Source organism: Brettanomyces nanus, chromosome 1 (genome assembly GCF_011074865.1).
Source record: "Brettanomyces nanus chromosome 1, complete sequence".
Classification (NCBI taxonomy): domain Eukaryota; kingdom Fungi; phylum Ascomycota; class Pichiomycetes; order Pichiales; family Pichiaceae; genus Brettanomyces; species Brettanomyces nanus.
The window spans coordinates 3,706,763-3,726,644 of NC_052374.1; the positions used below are offsets into that span (position 1 = coordinate 3,706,763).

The following is a 19,882-nucleotide window of genomic DNA, read 5'->3' on the forward strand; positions in this document are numbered from 1 at the left end:
AGTCAAATACAGAATTTTAACCAATCAAAGGTACCGACGGTGACTATGACAATGGCGATGAATATTGGACGTAATAATAGCAAAAACTACTAGTGTTTTATTTCCTTCATGTTTCACTCGACTCAATGTGAAATAGGAAACTTAGAGACCCCCAATAGTTCATTTGAAATTCTTCTTGTATATATAAAGGTGCAAAGGATGATAACAGCACCATCTTTCTTTCAATATTAGTCTTCTCGTTTATTATAGATTATTGAGACTCTTTAAAATATGCTATTCGTTCCAATTGTTTCATTTTTTATTTTACTTCAGATTGGACTTGCACAGCCACTGCCTGATGTTGACGAGGAGAAGGCAGATACAATTGCTGTGACAGGGGCCACTGTTGTTATCAGTGCCGATCCAAGCCTTGCCTGGAGTACAGCCAATTATGAAACTACAAAAGCCGCAGCTACCTCAGATTCTGAGGAGTCATCTGCTTCAGCTGATGCAACCTCGGATGATGCAACTTCCACTCATAAAACTTCTTCTTATCGCACCTTCAGTGTTGGTGCTGAAGTTACCGAAACAACCACTGTGACCAAAGAGACCATATTATCCGATCCATATGATGATATTATTACCACAACGGTCGTTCTTGTCGAAACCCCATATGTTCCAGTGAACATTAGTTACGGTTCTTGGACAGGAACCGATACTTCTACTAGTACCGATTATCAAACTAGTACTAATTGGTATAATGTCGAGTTGACTGAGTACTACTTATATGTCTTTACTCCAGAACCTACATCAGTTTCTACTTCCGCCGCAGCTGCCACTTCCGATCCAGCTGTCACTTCCGATCCAGCTGCTACTTCCGATGCAGCTTCTACTTCCACTTCAGCTACTAAAAATGCCGCAAAACACAGTGCAGCAAATATTGAAAACACCGAAAGTTCTGCAACTACCGAAAGTGCTACCAGTGTCGCAACTACCGAAAGTGCTACTAGTTCTGCAACTACCGAAAGTGCTACCAGTGTCGCAACTACCGAAAGTTCTTCAAGTGACGCAACTACCGAAAGTTCTTCCAGTGCCGAAAGTTCTGCAGCTGCTAAAAGCTCCGCAAGTTCATCAAGTTCTGAAAGTGCTAAGAGTTCCGCAAGTTCTGGAACTGCTAAAAGTTCTGAAAGTGCTAAGAGTTCGTCAAGTTCGTCAAGTTCTGCAAGTGCCAAGAGTTCTGCAAGTGCTAAGAGTTCCGCAAGTGCTAAGAGTTCTAAAAGTGCTACTAGTGACGCAAGTTCTTCCGATCCTTCTAGCGCCTCTTCTGATGCCTCAACAACACCAAAAACCACAAAAGCAGCAGCAACCACTGTCTCCAGCACCGTTTCTGAATCCTCAAAGACTTCATCTCCTAAAACTACTATTACCTCAACTTGGACTGAAAGCTATACAACTACTTACAGCACAGAAGTCACAAAGAAAAACATCCTCGGTTTCGCCAAAACATATACAGCCCTCATTGTTGAGGTTCCTGTCATCAAAGAAGAAGTCGTTGAAGAGAATATCGTCACTCTTACCCTCACTACTTGCGCAGATGATGGATGCACCCATGTTACCACTGATACTAATGGCAAAACCACTACCGTCACCGATATGGTCACTGTAACCACTACCACAGTTTCAGAGACACAAAGCAGTAGTGTTACCACTGCTCCAGCCTCTTCTTCTTCTGTCGCATCATCTTCTAGTTCTATCGTGTCATCTGCTGCCTCTTCATCTGCTGCCTCTTCATCTGCTACGCCTAGCGAAACAGTCAGCTCAATGACCATGTTCGAGGGCCTTGCTGTCAGAAACGCCGATGCCACCATGTTTTCTTCAGTGGCATTCTTTGCAATACTCGGGCTTCTTTTCTAAGTCCATAATTGCGTTTTTGCTTGATTTATTAGATACCCGTTTTTCTACCGTTGATTGGCTCGATTTCGGCCAATCATGCCTCCCTTGGACTTATTTTCCAAGTCCTAGTTACTTTGTTGATTCATAAGATACACGTTTTTCCACCGATAGTTGGCTCGATTTCGAACAACTATGGTTAATTATATAAGATCTCTTACAGATTGAAATTCAGACCTTAATAACTTCTGATACTCCTCCATAACACTAACAGATGATTTTTCCGTAGTAGTTGAAATCTTATCAACGACACCTTCCTCATGCTTGGTACAAAACTGCTCGGTTTTGGACCATTTTTCATCATCGAATGCTTCATTAACAATCTTAATTTTACCCACGCTGTCCTCCTTAACAGGTATAAATATCGAGTCATAGTCGTCGATCACAATTTTATCTGACTTCCCTTCCACAACTAACTCTAGAAACTGCAGTAGTCTTTCTGCATCATCTCCCCAATTCTTCAAGTAGCATACACATGCCTGTTGTGCATTCAACTGCTTATTTTCATTAATGCAGATAAGCCGTAGCACCTGCTGCATTAAATCGATTTTCTGCATACTCTTGAAGTTATACTGAATGGCATCACATCCTAACACCATAACACTTAAGGAGGACGCGAGTCTTCCAGGCGACGACGCGCTTTGTACCTGGCTTAGCTCCTGCCTCCAATTCTGTATCAATTCCATCATACCTTCCTCTGTAGACCTGTCTTGAAGAAAATCCAAACTGGCTTTCAGATCTATCACCAATACCAGGTGGTAGCTATTTTCTGTAATAGAAAATAATGCACTGCGTGATATGGGTATGATTCCATAAACGTTTAATGAGACCTGCAGTCCTGGAAAATAGTAATAGTTGATTAAACCAGGCCTCACAGTTAAATCATCATCTCCAGCATCACCAAATTTCTCCACTCCGGCGTGGATCTCCTCATCAGTAACCTTCTCCATAAATACACGACCCATCTCATTGATTATACCAGTTTGTTGAACACTACTACCTCCAACTAGAACTATCGTCTCTACAGACTTCGAATACTCCCGCTCCAATAATGATGTAAAAGGTCCCATTGCCAAGAAGAAGCTATGTATCGGTGATTAATGGGTGATTATGCTTACTCACCCATTTTCTGACAACATTTATTTTATGTACATAAATAACAATAATGAATAGATAAATAGATAACACTGAATAATAGTAGAACACAGCTGATCAGGTGGTCACCTCGAATTGTCCTCAAAATCAACCTCACTTCTGGCCTTCTTACCTGCAGTATGGCGCTTGATCCTGTTGTACATGGTAATATCATAGTTAAAGATAAAATCGATGATTGTCCAAACCCAGCTCTCATGAGTAGGTAAGCCCTCATAAAACTCCGCGGCTTCGCGTCTTAGTTCAGGCAATCTAGACCAGGGAATGTAAGGGAAATCATGATGTTCATTGTGGTAACCAACATTCCAGACAAAGGTATTGAGGAAGCCATAGTAGGAGTAAGTCTCTGCAGGAGGAGCATCAACGAACTTCTTGAAATGCTCTGGAGGATCAAAAATATAGTGCTCGCCAACGAAATGACCTGCTGTAGGATGTAACGAACCTGCAAAAAATGAGGACAAAAGGAAATAGAAGAAGGAATACCAACCCCAAAGAGTAATCACGAGATAGTCGACGGAGATTTGAACAATCACGTTCAACAAATGGATCCATGTGAGAGGAACCTGGGTTACGCAAATAGGTCTAAGTGCATAAAAGAAGATCTGGAAGGTGGCAAAGAAGAGCTTTCCAGGAATACTTGACAAAAACCGAGCCTCAAACTTGGTGGGAAGATCTGTGTCGTATTTTTCATCACCCAAAAACTTGTGGTGAAGTTGATGATAAGGTTGAAAAGAGGCACTGTAAGGAACACCAATAGGGAAGTTGACAAAGATGGAAAACAACTTATTGAATAGCGGTTTTTTGAAGCCCAAGTTATGCGACAATTCGTGAATGCACATAAAAACGTTCTGATTACATGTGCCTCCAAGAACGTAAGCTATAAGGAGAAAGATAAAAGAGACGGGATGGGTGTTTCGCAATAAATAAGCGGCAGTAAACTGGGTAAGAACAACAAAGGTGGCAATGTATTTTGTAAAGGGTTCTGGACCACAGAGTTTGGTTACTTGCGGGTACTTCTTCATGATCAACTTCCTTCTTATGGTATGAGGATCCTTAACCTTTGTCCAATAAAAATCCGAGGCAAGTCCCTCTTTATCGTGGTTATCCTGACCCAAGTCTGAGAACTGCGACACGTCAACAGTTTTCTGCTCGACAGAGTCCATCGATCGAGTTTTGACAGTCATTATCGAGGGCTGAATGAAGACAAAATATGAGCTAGCTGATCTTATGATTTGAATCTTGCAGTTTTTAAGTTTTGGCGAGACAGTACGCGTCGATTGGGTCAATAATAGGTCGATCAGGCACAACCGTCAAGACCTCACTCATCCACTCTTGAGACAGCTGCCTGCTTAGCTCAGCAGCTTCTTTATATGCCACTTTCGATCCGCATTCCTCCACATCTTCCCCGGATAACTGTATGTCCGTTCATCTACCAAATCAACCAGTTGAATTGCCTGGATCCCCGGTAAGAGGACGGGTAAATTTTTTTCTCCTTCCACCGGGAGAAAGATCACCGTATGGGGTGAAGCGTGGCTCATGATATTCCCGTGTCCCTTGATATTCCCGTGGCCCTTGATGTCCCCCGTGCCTTCCCCGTGCCCTGACTTACGGCTCTCCAAAAAACTTCTCCTTACCATTCCATGACAGGACCTTCAAAGTTGTAACTGCTGTGCCAAGACTATCCTCGACTATATATATAGACGTGTCCGGCTGCAATCCACCCACCAATCTATCGAGCCTGCCAGTTCTTACGCTTCTTCTCTTTTCCTTCCTTTACCCCGCTGTATTGACTACCCCTCACATTACCACATATATATTGACTGCTTTCTTGCTGCTTCAACTATGCTTACTTCCAGAACCATTCTTTGCAAGTCGATGCGTGCATCATCCAGGTTATCTTTGCTTCTTAGAACCATGGCTACCGACGCTGATACTTCCTCCTCTTCTGGTAAGGTCAATTTTGAAATTAACGGTACTGCAAGAATCATTTCTCTCAATAGAACTCGAAAGCTAAATGCTTTGGATGCTGATATGTGCTCAGAAATCATTCCTAGACTTGTCGAATTCAACAAATCCAAGGCCAACAACTTGATCATTCTCCGGTCGCTTTCTCCAAAAGCTTTCTGCGCAGGAGGTGATGTTGTTTCATGTGCCAAGTACAACATGAATGGAGAGCCGGAGAAATCCGTGCAACTCTTTGACAAAGAGTACAATTTGGATTATCTTTTGGCTGTTTACGGAAAGCCAGTTGTCTCTCTTGTGAATGGTATTGCTATGGGAGGTGGCGTTGGTCTTGCAGTTCACGGACCTTTCCGTGTTGTGTGTGAGAGTACCAGAATTGCCATGCCCGAGACTAGAATCGGTTTCTTTGATGATGTAGGAACTTCCTTTTGGCTTCCAAAGCTTGATGGAAACCTAGGATTTTACTTGTCGCTTACTGGCAACGATTTACGTGGTCTAGACACCTTAATCGGAGGATTCGGTACTCACTATGTTCCATCTAATAGATTTGATGACTTGACTGAGAGATTGTCTTATTTGGAGCTTGAGAATTTGTCTGCTGATAGAAGAAGAGAGATTTTTAGTAACCCTGATGAGTACTACGCTCTAGTTAGTGAGGCAATTGAAGAGTTTACCGAGGATATTCCTTCCGACCATCAATTCAAGTTCACACCTGAACAGTTGTCCACTATCGAAAAGTGCTTCAACCCAAAGACTCATAAATCTGTAGAGCAGATTGTGGATGATTTGTTATCTGATGGTACCGATTTTGCTGTGGTTACTGCTAAGAACCTCCAATCCAAGTCGCCAATTTCCCTTCAAGTGAACTGGCAATTGATGTTGAAAGGTATGAACAGTACAATCCACGAGGCTTTGAACAACGAACTCAAAGTTGCCTCTAAAATGATGGTTAATTACAAGCCTAACGATTTTAATGGGGCTATCGACGCTAGACTAATTAAGAAGATCCCAGACTCAGAAAAGATTGAGTACAAGTACAAAGATGTGGCCTCTGTTCCTGCTTCTGTGATTGATGAGCTCTCATCGTTGGAAGTTTTCAACCCAGATGCTGGTGAGGGAGAAAATGCAGAGAGTAAAGTGTCACTTCTAGAGAACTTAAAGATCTCTCAATTCGAAGAGTGCCCTAACTTGATGCAGAATTACACTAGGTATCCATATCAGATGGGACTTCCTTCTCAAAAGGAGATTTCGCGCTATATCAAAGGAGAAGATGACTCTAACAGACAGTACTCTGTGACGATCAAGGAGGCTATCAAGTATTTCCAGAGAAAGTACAAGAACAAGAACGGTGTTACTTATAAGGTGAAGAATGTTCTTGGTAGAAAGACGAAACCAAGTGAGTATGGCAAAGAGTATTTGGATTGGGTGGATTGAGTTGATATTTTAGACTTATGTAAATAATATGAGATTTTTTTTTGTTCATCACTTTTCAAGTCATCCTTCTGTCAATGAAACGGGCATCTAGTAGTACCAATCAATCTAAGAGACAACGTAAAGAGAAGTCAAAGATTTGCATACGAATCCCTCTTACGGAAAAATGGTGTACAGTGATACTGAGCAACGGTGATCGGTTCTACTATGATAAAGAGAGAAACGAGTCTTATTGGCAGATACCCGAGGGAAGATCTGATGAAGCGGAGATGAAGGTGAATGAATTGTCCAAGTATATTATATTGATAGTGGGTATAGTGCGAGGTCTTGATTATGAGAGGTATTTGAAGAGGCTGGAGGGTGGTATGGAAGTTATTGACACGGTGAAGAAGTTGATCGGATGGAAGGAGGAAGAGGAAGAGAAAAAACCAGAAGAAGAAGAGGAGGCATTAGATCAAAGACAGATGCAACAAACAGTTGGATTGGAAGTTGGTTACTCTAGTGAAAGTGCGAGTGATTCGGATGATGCGGGTGCTGCAGGTGACGCAGGTGATGCATATGCAGGTGATGCAGATGACGCAGGTAGCGACACAGATGAATATGCTTTGGATTTGTCCGATGTAGAGGAGCTTATTAGTGATACAGAAGCTACAGATAGTAAGGAGGATTCTCTGCAATCTCAAAACTTCTTTGAAATGCTTTCCAGGAAACATGTTGATCCTTTCTCTTCTTACGACTTGGAGATTGATACATTTTATACAGAACCGGAGTTCGTAGCAATCGAGAACGATTCCAGAAGGGCTGAATTGTTTGATGCTTGGTCCCAGAAACAGCATAAAGAGACAGAGCGACCGTTGATCAATGCCAGTGAAAACTTCCTTTCTTGGCTCTCACAGCTTTCCAAAGTGCCCAAGTACTACTTTGAACTAAAACGTAACTTTAGAAAAGAACTTAAAGAGTTTATGATGACGGATGCTCAGCAAAAAAAGCTCTTCAAGCAGTATCAGAAGGATCTACACCAATGATATAATCGAAATGACGAATTTGTAATGCCAATAAAGAAGAAAGAAAGAAAAAAAATAGATCAAGACTTAATATACAGTGAGAATGAAGCAAATTTGGATAATGGTATCCGTCTAACAACCATTGACCAACTTGTTCTTGGGAACATCATACTTGGCAGCGGTCCAGGTCGTGTAATTCCACACATCGTATGCCCTTGGATGGTCCTCGATGTAGTCATACGTAGGATATCCAGAAGGATCACAAGTTACCGAAACAGAGTCGTTAGGCTGATACACTCTCACATAGTCAACCTGCATTGTAATAGGAAAGTCGATGGAAGGCCAATTAATATAGGCCCAATTGTTGGATATACCCAAATTCATAACCATAGACATCGGCTCTTTGGAGATTCTTCTCCAGCCAATATTACCATTAGGAGCAAGAGCCTTGGCGTGCATAGTAAGTGTAGGATCCTCTCCCACAAACCACCGAATATACCCGCTATCGTCATCATTGAGGTATTCAAAAGCATATTTCTGAAAATATCTATCTCCCGAACCAGACTCATACCACTTTGTGTTCAAAGTAGTAACCGCAGAAACGGCCTGCTGATATGGACCTCCCGTATAAGAGTTCATAGTGGTAACTGATTCATTATAGATCTCGAGCCAGTTGTAATCTGGAATGTACCAGATATCCATGGGGGCAATTTGAAGAGACTGTGAGGCCACGCCGACCTTCAAAGTAGTGTCGACTTCTGCCTCTATAACATCGATTTCGGGAGCACCTCTTCCCACACCCCTGTTGGGATGATCTTCACCTTTGCAGGTGCAAGCATTGAGTCTCTGACCGCCAAGGTAGGAAATTCCATCCGGGGAAGACTGATTTGCTGTGATACCGGCATCACAAGAATCGTAGGAATAAGGCCACACACCGTCTGTAGTAGCCATATAACCTGGCCTACCCAAATTTCCCATAGACCACAGACCGGGCCACAAACCGGACACGTTACCATAACCTGGGAGCTGCAGACTGGACTCGAGAACACCCTGTGTAAAACACATTCTGTTCCATGAGTGAAGCATACCGGATCTGTAAAATAAGTCATGATTTTTAAAGGCATCCAGGCGAAATTGGACTGTACCGTTGGCAGTAGTGACGGCGTCAGGATCATACCATTCCAAGTCCTTGGTAGCATCATAATGAAAGTCAGGAGCATACCAGAACTGGTCATCACCATCATAGAAAGTACGACCTTCAGTGGCAAATTCATCGCTGAAAACAAGCTTCCAGGCAGAACCGTCTTTGGCCTCTCTAGTGTAGGCATCTTTGGGGGTATCTGGGTCAATTAGCGAAGTTCGTATGGCACTTAGTTGAGGATAAACATAATCTGTAAGTCGCACGTATGTCTCAGGAACGTACTTTACGTGATCTGTGGCACCAGAATAGGTGATGACAGGAAGGATAATCATGACAGCTATTAAAGCTAGGCCGAAAAAGACGATTCCAGTCAAACCAAAAGCAGATCTTTTGTCCATACTCTTCAAGTCGTACCAGAACCGATGTTTATCATACTCGGCATCGGCAATTGGATCGGGGTTATGAAGGTAGTCGTCCTCCTCTTTTTCATCTATATGGAGAGGAAAGGACGACGCCGGATAGCCCCCAAAGGGCGAGAAATCGGAGTCTACGATGAATGGACTGGACGAGGACTTCTCTGAGGAGTTTGATGCGGATGAGGATGAATACTGGCCATGAACATGGGGCGCAGTTGATTTGGAGGCCAGTGACTGCATTGAAGTAACTCTAGAACCCGTTAGGCCCTGAGGGTAACGGTCGAATTCTGAAGCAGCACCGGCAGCAGAAGCAGCACCGGCAGCACCAGCGGCACCAGCGACACCAGCAGCAGTAATACCAGTAGCACCCGTGGCACTGATGCCAAGACCAGAGCCACTATGAGACCCAGAAACATTGTTGGAAGAGCTGAACGGATTCACTATAGAAGCAGATGAGTTCTGAAAGCTTGAATTGTAATTCAAAAGTCGCTGTCTGTCGTCATTAGCCAAATTCTTAGACCCGTTAGATGAGTCGTCGTAGCTTTGCATCTCATACTCGTTGTTGAACGGATCTGTGGGCTCACTATCGCTAGAATTCGAGTTGGCCTCAACATGAGGGGACCGCGCCGTAAGGTTTCTAGACGACATCTTGGGCTAAAAGCAAACTAAACAAGAAAATAAATACCTAAAGCTGAGGAACAACACCAACTAAGCTGCCAAGAATCTTTTCTGTTATGATTTAAATTTATTCTATTATCTTTTTTTATTTCCTTCTTTGTTTGCCAAGAGACAGAAAAAGAAAAATTTTATCAGTATGGCGCAGCTAAAAAAAGAATGGACGGGGGGAGGCAGCACGGGCACAAGGCAGCACGGGGCAGTACAGGGAAGCGCGGCACAGCAGCACGTTGAGTGCAAGAAGTAACAGGAACGCGACAGGAGGAGAACCGCTGTCTGACCTCCTAAACGCGATAGGAAAATATCCGCAGCCTGACCTCCTACCGCTGAGCAGCAACAATACAACATGAGATCACGTCGATCGACTCTTTGCGTCGCCTACCTCCTTTTCCTCAACATCATCAATCCACCTCTTATCCTTCTTGTAATTCACAACAGCAAAGCCAGCCACTCCAAATAGCATTAAAACTGTCAGACTCTTGAATACCATCTCCGGTACAGTCATGTTGGCCCTGTCACGGGCCCCCCACTTCCCATAGCCTATATAGTAGATGGCTTTCTTTTCATCACGTGACAAATGCTTCCATCCAAACCCTTGCTTCACCTCTAGATAGTTCGTTATATCCTGCTGGTCATCTGTGGGCATTTTCGCCCACCTATTACTGATGTTATGGACGTCGATATTATACTCCTGATCTTCTGTATCGATTTGTGTACTGTATTTGAAGATGCAATTTGGACCATTTCTCCGAATTGCCGGTCTAAGAAATGGCAATGATCTTCTTATGGATTGACTGATCATCATCTGTAGATGAATGATTCAAGTAAAGTGATAAAAGATAATAGATTCTAAATGTATGCATATATATATGTTCACGTCGATCGACCCGATTGTTCACGTCAATCCTTCTTACTCTTCTCGTCTCTGATCTTTCCAACGGTATAAGAGTAGATGGCAGCACCTATAAACACCATCAGAGTGCCCATAATACCCAGTGGACTCAGTCGATTCTTGAATAATATCATGCTCAATAGTAAACTGATGAATCGTCTCATTAGTAAAATCACCCCAAGGGTAACTGCACTGGTCACCACAGCCAATCTATTAACTCCAGTGACGCATAAGAGCTGAGTAACGTTGTTAACCAGTAGTAACCACCAATATTTGCCGTATTCGTGCTTCTTTCGAAGATTCTCAATCAATTGATACTCACTGAAAAGTGACTTCGACATGATTAGGAAAAATGGAAGTCCGTAGAGATGCGAATAGAGTAGATTCTCCTTCCAATTGGCTTGACCATTACTCTTGGATACTATCCTATTGGACGACTCATTATAGAGAGATAGAAAACTAGTCAACATTGTTACACCAATTAGAATGACCAATCCTTTTATAAAAGACAACAGGTCGCCATTTGGCTGCTCTGAAGCGATGGAATTATTTGATACATGATCTGTTATATTGGAATAAGTGACGACGATTATTCCGAGACTGATCACACAAGATCCAAGAATTTGTCCGAATTCGTAGATTTTTCCGTAAACCAAGTACCCAATGATCATCGTAAAGGCTGTATTTGAAGATCGGAAGATGATATGGATGGGCAATGATAGATTGTACCGAAAGACAAGGTTTCCTAGTACATTGGCAATACAAAACCCAGCCGTTGAGACCAAATAACGGTGCAATGGAATTGTCGAAGGTGATAGTAAGAGTCGTAATGGCTCATTGGGTAACTTTCTATCGTGGAGTATGGAGATATATGAGGTCAGAGTAATAAAAAGGTACTGACAAAAGGTGATGAAAGTGCTCGTTCCCGCCTCGAGTCTGATAAGACCCTCAAAAGAGATGACATTGGAACAGCAACTGAAACACGTAAAAGGAATGAGGCTAAGAACAGATAGAGATGTTCCAAAGGATGGTTTCATGAAGGCTGGAAAGGAAGAAAATAGAACGGTAACATGTCCAGAAGCTAGTGAACATGGATGTCGAAAGAGTTGAAAGGATTTTCGACTCATCTGTACACCAGAAAGATAAGAGTGAGATAGATTGATTGGGCATCGACTGGCCGGCCACCTCTGTCAGCAGTCTTTCTTTATCGACAGGATGGCAACGATACGATTTACGGTAGATAGGAAAGTTGCAGGAAGGAGCAAAGGAGGACTCACTTTGCAAGGAGAACCACCCAAGTTGCCACCAATTGATTCCTTTAAGCTAAACAATATCATTAACAGTGTGGAGAACTCCAAGCAGTTAAGAAAAGAGATAGTAGATTCAGTTCTACGGATCAATAACAATTACACTGAAGATTTGGACGACCAGATTAAGGCCATAAGAGATATAGAGCAGGAGGAGATTATACGACGATTCGAAGATATTACCATTGCGTATAGTAAAGTAGGTAAAGAAGCCACAGTGCAGCTAGATAGAAGAAGGCAGAAGATGGAGAATATACAAGAGGACATGTCAGTAGTTAACGAGCAACTTCGGAAATCGACGCGACGAGTTAATGAGATGATAGACCGATTGAAGAGGCTAGAGAAGCAGTTTCCAGTCAAAGACAGATTATTTGACATGAACAGTCCGAACGACGATCATTATAGGGAATTGTTTGATCGGGGGATGAGAAAGGAGATAGAAGAGAAGAATAGGAGAGATAAGGAAGAACTAGAGAGTCGGGTTATCTCAGATAACTTATCGTCTTCACCAACGAAGATGAGACAGTATATCGAACTTGAAAAGGATATAGAAGAACTTCAACGGACACATTCGAGAAGTGTATCGAAGTTCAAGAATCCCACGAGATTGACAGTAATCGAGGTGCCCATAGCAGAATTGAACAGTGAAGAAGTGACAGTGAGAAGTCGAAGAGAAGGAGAGAAATGGAAAGGTGAGTTGAGAAAACTGGCCAAAAGAAACGAATGAATGAATGAGAGTTGCTCAAGCTGAAGACGACGTCACCTTTTTCAATATTCCTCCAAACACCGCACTCAACCCACAATCCTGATACATTTGCATCAAATTCTGTCCCTTTTCCTTTGTCAATTCAGTCTGTCTTTCGATCAAGTCGGTAAACTGAGGGTCTATTGGTACGTTGCCCAAATATGGAAGATCCACCTCTTCAGCTAACCTTTTACCTCCTCCAGATCCAAATATATTGGTACATTCAGAACAATAAGGACATATGAAGCCAGACATGTTCTCTAAAATTCCCAATATCTTGAAATTGACCTTGCCACAAAAGTTGATCTCCTTCTTAACATCGTTCACACTAACTAACTGTGGAGTGGTCACTATAACACAGCCATCAACGTTCTTACAGTATCTTAGTTCTTCTGCTATGGCAATATGTTCATCAGACGTTCCAGGAGGAGTGTCTATCAATAGGTAATCCAAGTCACCCCAGTCCATATCACGCATAAATTGGCGAATCATCCCTGTCTTCTTTGGACCTCTCCAAACCACAGAGTTACCTCTATTATTCAATAGGAATCCAATAGAAGACACTGCCAACTGCTTTGTATTATCGTAGTATGCCGGAATCCATCCATTATGCGACGACTGATATAACTTCTTATCCTCTAAGCCAAACATTCGCGGCATCGAAGGTCCTGTTAAATCTATATCTAGTACTCCAACCTTGAAGCCTTTATTTAAGAGACTTAGGGCTAATTGCGTCGTTACTGATGATTTTCCCACTCCTCCTTTTCCGGAGAGAACGAGTATCACATGCTTCACCGATTTGAGAGACTGTGGGGTTTCACCTGGTTCCATCATGATTAACAGGGAAGAAGCAGGGGTATTGGTAAGTGAGAATTGGAGGCGACATCTATTGGGTTAGACTCGACGCGAAGACGCGACGACGCGACAAGCTACAAACGACGAACGACGCGACACGTCGATTATCCTCGGCACCAGCAAGGTTATCTTTTACTGGGTCTCGGCATCTGCTTCCATTCGCTACCGCGCATTCTCATCGCCCGTTCAGGCAGCTCAACTCCGCAACGATTCGACACGGCGAAAAGTGTGGCTTCCTATCCTTTACTATTAATTTCTGTTGATCGTCATACGATCTGATCGCATCGATATCTCCCATCTACTGGAAGTAAGCATTGAAATTTTTCATGCATTCAGTTAAATAGACGTATGAACCTCATCCAAAACCCTTTTTTTTCTTAGCTTCGTAGCATACAGTAATGGGCAGACGGATCGCTATTATCGGGGCAGGACCCAGTGGTCTTGCTGTTGCCAAAGCTCTTGCTCTAGAACCAAAAGTATCTAAACTTTTTTCAGCCATCGATGTCTATGAGCGCCATCCCAAAGCTGGTGGTCTTTGGTATTACACTGGATTGAAAAATCACGTGACTCCAATTGTACCTTCCCCGAACAACGATGAATCCGGCGAGATTGCCAGTTCAGATGCCAAGACTTCCGAACAGAGGTTTGTTTCTCCGATGTATGATCATTTAGAGACCAACATCCCTAAAGAGATGATGAAATTTCATGGAATTCCCTTTCCGGATGATTGTGAGACCTTTCCGACCCGTTCCGAGGTGGTTCAATATCTTGAGAACTACACCAAAACTATTCCTCAGAGTGTCAACTTCACGTTCAATACCAATGTCACCTCCCTTACCAAGAAAACCGACCCTGATCAATGGGAGTTGATCTACCAGGACGTGTTTAAAGACGATGAGTCTAGAACTAAATTATATGACGACGTGATTCTCGCCCAAGGTCATTTCGACTACCCTTTTATTCCAGAAGTGGAAGGCTTGAAGGATTGGGCTACTAAGGACAAGAACTCAATCACTCATGCCAAATATTTCAATAACGTTGAGGCTTACAGAGGGAAGAATGTTTTGATTATTGGCAACTCTGCATCTGGAATTGATATAGCTACTCAATGCATCACTTCTGCCAAGAGCGTTACCATGTCATCATGTTCAGAATCTCCTTTCAAAGATGTGATCATCTCGCATGTGGCACAGATAGGTAAGATATCTCGGTATGACTTCGATCATGATAGAAGTGTCATCTCCGAAGACGGTACCAAACTATCTGGTATCGATACCGTAATCTTCTGTACCGGTTATCTTTACAAGATTCCTTTCTTGAAGAGCTATCAGGTGGATTCATGCGATAAGTCATTACTTAGTGATGGCTCTCAGTTATTGAATCTATACAAGCAGATTTTCTACATTCCAGATCCATCCTTGGCACTTATGGCAGTTCCTCAGTTGGTAATTCCATTCCCATTTGCCGAATGCCAGGCTCAATATGTGGCCCGTGTACTTTCTAGAAGAGTTAGTCTTCCATCAGAAACGGAAATGAACAAGTCCTATCAATCCGAGCTCAAGGAAAAAGGACCCGGTAGATCCTTCCATGCCATGAAAGGCATCAGTGACGCCGAGTATTGCAATCAGTTATTCGACCTTATTTCTGGTACGGAGAAAGACGGCTTTGTGGCCGAATACTGGGACGATGCTAGAAAGGGGTTGCGCTCTTCTTGTGGATCGCTCAAAGGTGAACGGTTAAAGTTAATCGTCCGTCATGCTGACAACTTGAAGAAGGAGGGAAAGCCTTTCCGATTGTTGAGAGGAGAGTTTAACCCCACCGATTAAAGATATGTAATGCCTATACTTTTTAGATGACTAGATGGCCTTGTTTTATACTCTCTCTGAGTTTCTTTTTGGTAGACTCAAACTCTAAGTATGTGAGACCATGTAGAAGTGAATCTGTGACATCGTCACCCTTTTTAACGCTTCCTTCATCTAGATCTACGCTATATTTAGTTTCGTTGAGTTCATTAAGTAACCTCATGCACTCATAGATTCTTCTGGATACACTTGTAAAACGATGAAGACGAGTTTCTACACCCTCAATTCCAAAACGAGTATATCCACGAGTGATTATGTCACTGAACTCAAATGGAGGAGAACCAATGGTTGATCTCTTCTGATCAAGTAAGAAGAATCTCAACCATTGATCCACAACCTTCATTCGAACCAGTTTGGAATCATCGACAACGGATGGTACATAATTGGCATAATAATCCTCCCAGTGAGAAGCCATTATATGGGGGGACGAACTCACCAACAGCGTATTAAACTCCTTATTCAATACTCGAAGAGTCTCGATTGCAGCAAATAGCATATACTCTATGGCATTACTTTTGAGAATACTCTCGTGAACATTACGTCCTCCATTGGTACGGAACCGCTGCCTTTCCACAACAATTACCGAAGGGAAATCGCTTTGACCAATAACCAAATCAAACAATGTCTTTTGGACAATCTGTGCATATCTAATAGGATTGAATTGAGAGTCCGGCAGACCCGTATAATGTGAGAGATTGAGCTTACACCATTGTATGACTTTGGGACGACCCATGACAGGGACGGCAAATCTGGTCAGAGAAAAGTTCTTAAGGCCGACATCGATAGAAACGAGGGAATAAGGAGGTTTCATTATCGTGTTCTCATCGACATTAAATACCTGAGAACGGATTTCCTCAACCATAGAGTCTTTGGTTGTCTTCACCGGCATCGTCACACCGCATTGCTTGATAATCTGTTTTAATTCGGAATTGCTCGGCTTTTCATGGCGTAGAATTGTATCAAATCGTGACAAAAGAGACATACAACAATCAACTACTCTCCTTCCCTTGAATCTCTTGACTTGGTTATATTTATATATCTAACATTTTCCAGAGAGAGATCAGGGCTGTCCCAATTAGGCCATTTTGACGAGGCTTATGAAAAAAAAAAAATGGAGAGGGTGAAAAAAAAAAGACCTCGAAATTCTTCTTGACTTGTCTTTTGTTTTGATCGACTTATTCTTTTGTTTAATCATCTCTTCAGTCCTTCTAGCTCTTATGCTCCTCGTTAATCATGGCTTACCTCATACTTCCTCCAGAATTCATTCCTCGGTTCTCTACAGTGATTAACTGGGTGATGTCATTCACTCCTCTCATATCATATGGTACTACTGTTCTGAGCATACGTAGTAGGCAGTCTGCAGAGGGATTTTCTATAGACATTTGCTCCACCATGATGATGGCTGCCACATTGAGGATCTTCTATTATTTTAATGAATCGTTTGAGATATCTTTACTAAGACAGTGCTTTGTTATGGTGTTCATACAGACGATCCTTTTGTACAATGCATTGAAATACCGATCTCCAGAAACCGAATCCTTGGAGGTATATTCTAGTCATTGGGGTCAATTGAAGGATCAATTTATAGAGATCAATAGTGATCAGTTGCGTCAGGACATCCAGGATTACTGCGAAGGTGCCAATGATGAACCTCTTGAAGCTCTAAAGTGGTTCAAGGGTATCTGTCAGGTGATTTTCCTCAATTGGAGGAGCAACTCGCTACTTTGCGGGCTCTTCTTTGTCAAGCTTTTGTCAGGATTCTTTCGATTGTTTGATGCTCACTATGTCAGACCATTTCGTTTCTGGCAATGGCATGATTCCAAGCTGTACTGGTATTTTTTAGCCGGTTTTGTACTAGTTTTATCTGTTCTTCAGTCTTTCTTTCTTGGAGAACATCATTTTGGACTTTTATTAGGCTCCAGTTCGTTTCTTGTCGAAAGCTCGTTGCCTCTACCACAGATTCTTCTCTTTCTGAGATATAGAACCGTACAGAACTTTAAGACCATTCTTTTACTTTCATGGCTAGCAGGAGATCTCACCAAGATCTCCTATTTACTCTATGGCACCAATAATGTTGGAGCCATCTTTATTATTGCAGCCTTGTTTCAAATGAGTCTCAATCTTTTCATAACCTATCTATTTTTCAAGTACAAGAAGATGGATATGGACAGAGAATTAGGTGATGGTACAGAATTTCTTCCAATGACCAGTGTTCAGAACGATGAAGACGACTTTATACCTCTGGCAGTCCGTCGGTCTAGTATCTCTCTCCATTCACCGGATAGATCGCATAGACATACTCTGTCATCTCAGGGTTCCAAGGGTTCCCTAGGATCAATTGGTTCAGGGTTACGTCGCTCTATTTCAATACCTTATCCCCAACCTTTGGCAATGGCTCCAGAAAGTACGCAGTACACAATCAACGATCACAAAGACGTTCCATTGAATATACAGAGGTTTACACAGGTATAGAAAAACCATCAACAATACCGATCTTTTTTTCCAGAGCGATTCTTTCATCATTGACATCCCACCAATAGACAAAGGTACCCGTAGGATCATCAAAATCTCCCCTCCGTACCTGCCAGGGCTTCGGAGTGATGATAAAATGGATATTCTTCACTCTGTTGATGTCCCAAAGATCAGGATGACACTGAGTGAATGTTTTGAGACTGTTATAAACATAGGATAGACAAAGCCAACGGCCTTCAAACACGTCAGCAAGAAGCTCTTGATCAGGGAACTGGTATAGAGCCGTTCTAGTTGGATCTCCCAAAACTGCCAAGATCTCGTTATAATTGTCAAGATTCGGCTCTATCACGATAAGACCCCCGTTGCATTTTTTTAGACCCATACTGGCATGGGGGCCTTTGTATTGCCAGTATGAATCCTGAGGATCCAGTGAGAGCCTTTTTTTTTCGTGATACTGTGTGAAAGAGCAATTGGAGGGAATCCAGTCTGAAGGGTAATGAGATAATTTGAAGGGATTGCAGACACAGGCAGGAGTTGAAGCAAAGACAGTATGAGAATCTAGTGGTATATCCATCAATTCATCCATATTCTGCATGACAACCATATCTGAGTCCAATTCAACTATACGTTGAAACTGTACTAGCTTGAAAATATATAGCTTGGACCAGCAGTCTCTGAATCTAGGATCGTTGGACAATTCAGGAGACTCTGTAGGTGGCTTGAGCTGATGTATTTTACGAATAGCAATGTGACGACAAGTCAAAGCCTTCAATGATTCCAAATCCAATTGTTCAGTGTACATTGCTACCAACCGATACTTAGAGTTGGCTTTCTTTAATGAATAATCCAATGTGATGACACCAGGAACGTATCTACTATTAGTAATAAGCGTAGCCCATATCTTTTTATCATTGGATAAATCCGTATCTTGCATTTCTATGGTCATAATCAAGATGATGAGGACAATAAGTGCTACATCAAGGTGGCAAATTTCTGTTTTCCGAATAGAAATGAGCCTGGTCAGGTCCGTCCTGCCATGGTGGAATCAAGGAATGAGCGTACGCCTCTCCCAGTACGCCACTCCGCGTACGGCACTCCGCTCACGGCGAAATTCGCTCTTTGCCATTTTGCATATTCCGTCCGGTACATATAAAGGAGTGAAAAAGCTACTAAAGAGACATATAGATTTCTTTTTTGGTGCACATTGATAATGATTCTTATTGATGGAATTAAGTATGCTTGTGAGCGATGTATACGAGGTCATAGGGTTAGTACGTGCAATCATAGAGATGCAAAGCTTATTATGATCAAGCCTAAGGGAAGGCCGTCTACTCAGTGTCCGCACTGTAAGGAGCTCCGAAAGGTTCGTAATGCTCATGTTGCATGCAACTGCAGCAAGAAGCATAATCCTTTGCAGGAAGAACATGATCAAAATTGTGCGTGCGTGATTACTGGGGATTGTGAGTGTTGTGTAAATCCGCGTGGGAGCAAGAGCAAGAGCAAGCCCAGTACTCCTACGCCAACATCAATGGTGGTCACGGGAAGTGTAGATCAGGTCACTTTGTCATCGCCAGAGACTTTACAATATTCGATAAAAACACCTGTAGCGGCTCCTCCAATGGGACTTGAGGCGATGATTGACCCAGAAAACGTCAGTTACGCTGGATTGCAAAGTCCTGGAGACGCTGGAAATGGCAGTTATGAAGGTTTACAGAGTCCTGCGGATGCAGACGAGTTTTTGGAGTTATTGGGTCATTCAGAGACTGAGGCTTCCCCAGAAGATATTCCTATAGTAAATTCAAGCGGACCTGCGGTGGCGCATGATCCTACGGAATCTACGGTCGCCGGCTCAAAGCTCTTCGACGATTATCTATCATCTGGAACCAATCTCAACATTGATGAATACCTCAAGCAGCAATCTGGGGACGACTTTCTTAGCTCTCTCGGTATTGATGCTGCGATTAAAAGTTACAACGAAGAAGAAAGACTTGAGGAAGAGAAGAAACTGCAAGAGGCAGCCAAAATAAATTAGAGGCGTA

At 42.6% G+C, this 19,882-nt stretch overlaps 14 protein-coding genes across 14 annotated transcripts; 6 read left to right on the top strand and 8 right to left on the bottom strand.

The window, feature by feature from the left end:
* Window positions 1-270: 270 nt before the first annotated feature.
* Window positions 271-1,893, top strand: FOA43_001745 (uncharacterized protein; the record flags this gene model as incomplete). Its single annotated transcript, XM_038922053.1, has 1 exon — window positions 271-1,893. The coding sequence occupies one exon, from the start codon at window positions 271-273 to the stop codon at window positions 1,891-1,893; it is 1,623 nt and encodes a 540-aa protein (XP_038777981.1).
* A 179-nt stretch (window positions 1,894-2,072) lies between these two features.
* FOA43_001746 (uncharacterized protein) lies at window positions 2,073-2,999 on the bottom strand (the record flags this gene model as incomplete). Its single annotated transcript, XM_038922054.1, has 1 exon — window positions 2,073-2,999. The coding sequence occupies one exon, from the start codon at window positions 2,997-2,999 to the stop codon at window positions 2,073-2,075; it is 927 nt and encodes a 308-aa protein (XP_038777982.1).
* Window positions 3,000-3,149: 150 nt separating this feature from the next.
* FOA43_001747 (uncharacterized protein) lies at window positions 3,150-4,265 on the bottom strand (the record flags this gene model as incomplete). The annotated part of the gene is made up of 1 exon (XM_038922055.1): window positions 3,150-4,265. One exon carries the CDS (start codon window positions 4,263-4,265, stop codon window positions 3,150-3,152), a length of 1,116 nt encoding a protein of 371 aa, XP_038777983.1.
* Window positions 4,266-4,923: 658 nt separating this feature from the next.
* On the top strand, window positions 4,924-6,477 carry FOA43_001748 (uncharacterized protein; the record flags this gene model as incomplete). Its single annotated transcript, XM_038922056.1, has 1 exon — window positions 4,924-6,477. One exon carries the CDS (start codon window positions 4,924-4,926, stop codon window positions 6,475-6,477), a length of 1,554 nt encoding a protein of 517 aa, XP_038777984.1.
* A 74-nt stretch (window positions 6,478-6,551) lies between these two features.
* On the top strand, window positions 6,552-7,499 carry FOA43_001749 (uncharacterized protein; the record flags this gene model as incomplete). Its single annotated transcript, XM_038922057.1, has 1 exon — window positions 6,552-7,499. The coding sequence occupies one exon, from the start codon at window positions 6,552-6,554 to the stop codon at window positions 7,497-7,499; it is 948 nt and encodes a 315-aa protein (XP_038777985.1).
* Window positions 7,500-7,610: 111 nt separating this feature from the next.
* KRE6 (beta-glucan synthesis-associated protein) lies at window positions 7,611-9,683 on the bottom strand (the record flags this gene model as incomplete). Its single annotated transcript, XM_038922058.1, has 1 exon — window positions 7,611-9,683. One exon carries the CDS (start codon window positions 9,681-9,683, stop codon window positions 7,611-7,613), a length of 2,073 nt encoding a protein of 690 aa, XP_038777986.1.
* Window positions 9,684-10,062: 379 nt separating this feature from the next.
* Window positions 10,063-10,512, bottom strand: FOA43_001751 (uncharacterized protein; the record flags this gene model as incomplete). Its single annotated transcript, XM_038922059.1, has 1 exon — window positions 10,063-10,512. One exon carries the CDS (start codon window positions 10,510-10,512, stop codon window positions 10,063-10,065), a length of 450 nt encoding a protein of 149 aa, XP_038777987.1.
* A 98-nt stretch (window positions 10,513-10,610) lies between these two features.
* FOA43_001752 (uncharacterized protein) lies at window positions 10,611-11,273 on the bottom strand (the record flags this gene model as incomplete). Its single annotated transcript, XM_038922060.1, has 1 exon — window positions 10,611-11,273. The coding sequence occupies one exon, from the start codon at window positions 11,271-11,273 to the stop codon at window positions 10,611-10,613; it is 663 nt and encodes a 220-aa protein (XP_038777988.1).
* A 544-nt stretch (window positions 11,274-11,817) lies between these two features.
* Window positions 11,818-12,636, top strand: FOA43_001753 (uncharacterized protein; the record flags this gene model as incomplete). Its single annotated transcript, XM_038922061.1, has 1 exon — window positions 11,818-12,636. One exon carries the CDS (start codon window positions 11,818-11,820, stop codon window positions 12,634-12,636), a length of 819 nt encoding a protein of 272 aa, XP_038777989.1.
* A 15-nt stretch (window positions 12,637-12,651) lies between these two features.
* On the bottom strand, window positions 12,652-13,488 carry CFD1 (cytosolic Fe-S cluster assembly factor cfd1; the record flags this gene model as incomplete). Its single annotated transcript, XM_038922062.1, has 1 exon — window positions 12,652-13,488. One exon carries the CDS (start codon window positions 13,486-13,488, stop codon window positions 12,652-12,654), a length of 837 nt encoding a protein of 278 aa, XP_038777990.1.
* Window positions 13,489-13,907: 419 nt separating this feature from the next.
* FOA43_001755 (uncharacterized protein) lies at window positions 13,908-15,335 on the top strand (the record flags this gene model as incomplete). The annotated part of the gene is made up of 1 exon (XM_038922063.1): window positions 13,908-15,335. The coding sequence occupies one exon, from the start codon at window positions 13,908-13,910 to the stop codon at window positions 15,333-15,335; it is 1,428 nt and encodes a 475-aa protein (XP_038777991.1).
* A 22-nt stretch (window positions 15,336-15,357) lies between these two features.
* FOA43_001756 (uncharacterized protein) lies at window positions 15,358-16,353 on the bottom strand (the record flags this gene model as incomplete). Its single annotated transcript, XM_038922064.1, has 1 exon — window positions 15,358-16,353. One exon carries the CDS (start codon window positions 16,351-16,353, stop codon window positions 15,358-15,360), a length of 996 nt encoding a protein of 331 aa, XP_038777992.1.
* Window positions 16,354-17,829: 1,476 nt separating this feature from the next.
* On the bottom strand, window positions 17,830-18,789 carry FOA43_001757 (uncharacterized protein; the record flags this gene model as incomplete). Its single annotated transcript, XM_038922065.1, has 1 exon — window positions 17,830-18,789. The coding sequence occupies one exon, from the start codon at window positions 18,787-18,789 to the stop codon at window positions 17,830-17,832; it is 960 nt and encodes a 319-aa protein (XP_038777993.1).
* Window positions 18,790-19,371: 582 nt separating this feature from the next.
* FOA43_001758 (uncharacterized protein) lies at window positions 19,372-19,875 on the top strand (the record flags this gene model as incomplete). The annotated part of the gene is made up of 1 exon (XM_038922066.1): window positions 19,372-19,875. One exon carries the CDS (start codon window positions 19,372-19,374, stop codon window positions 19,873-19,875), a length of 504 nt encoding a protein of 167 aa, XP_038777994.1.
* Between the last annotated feature and the right edge of the window lie 7 nt (window positions 19,876-19,882).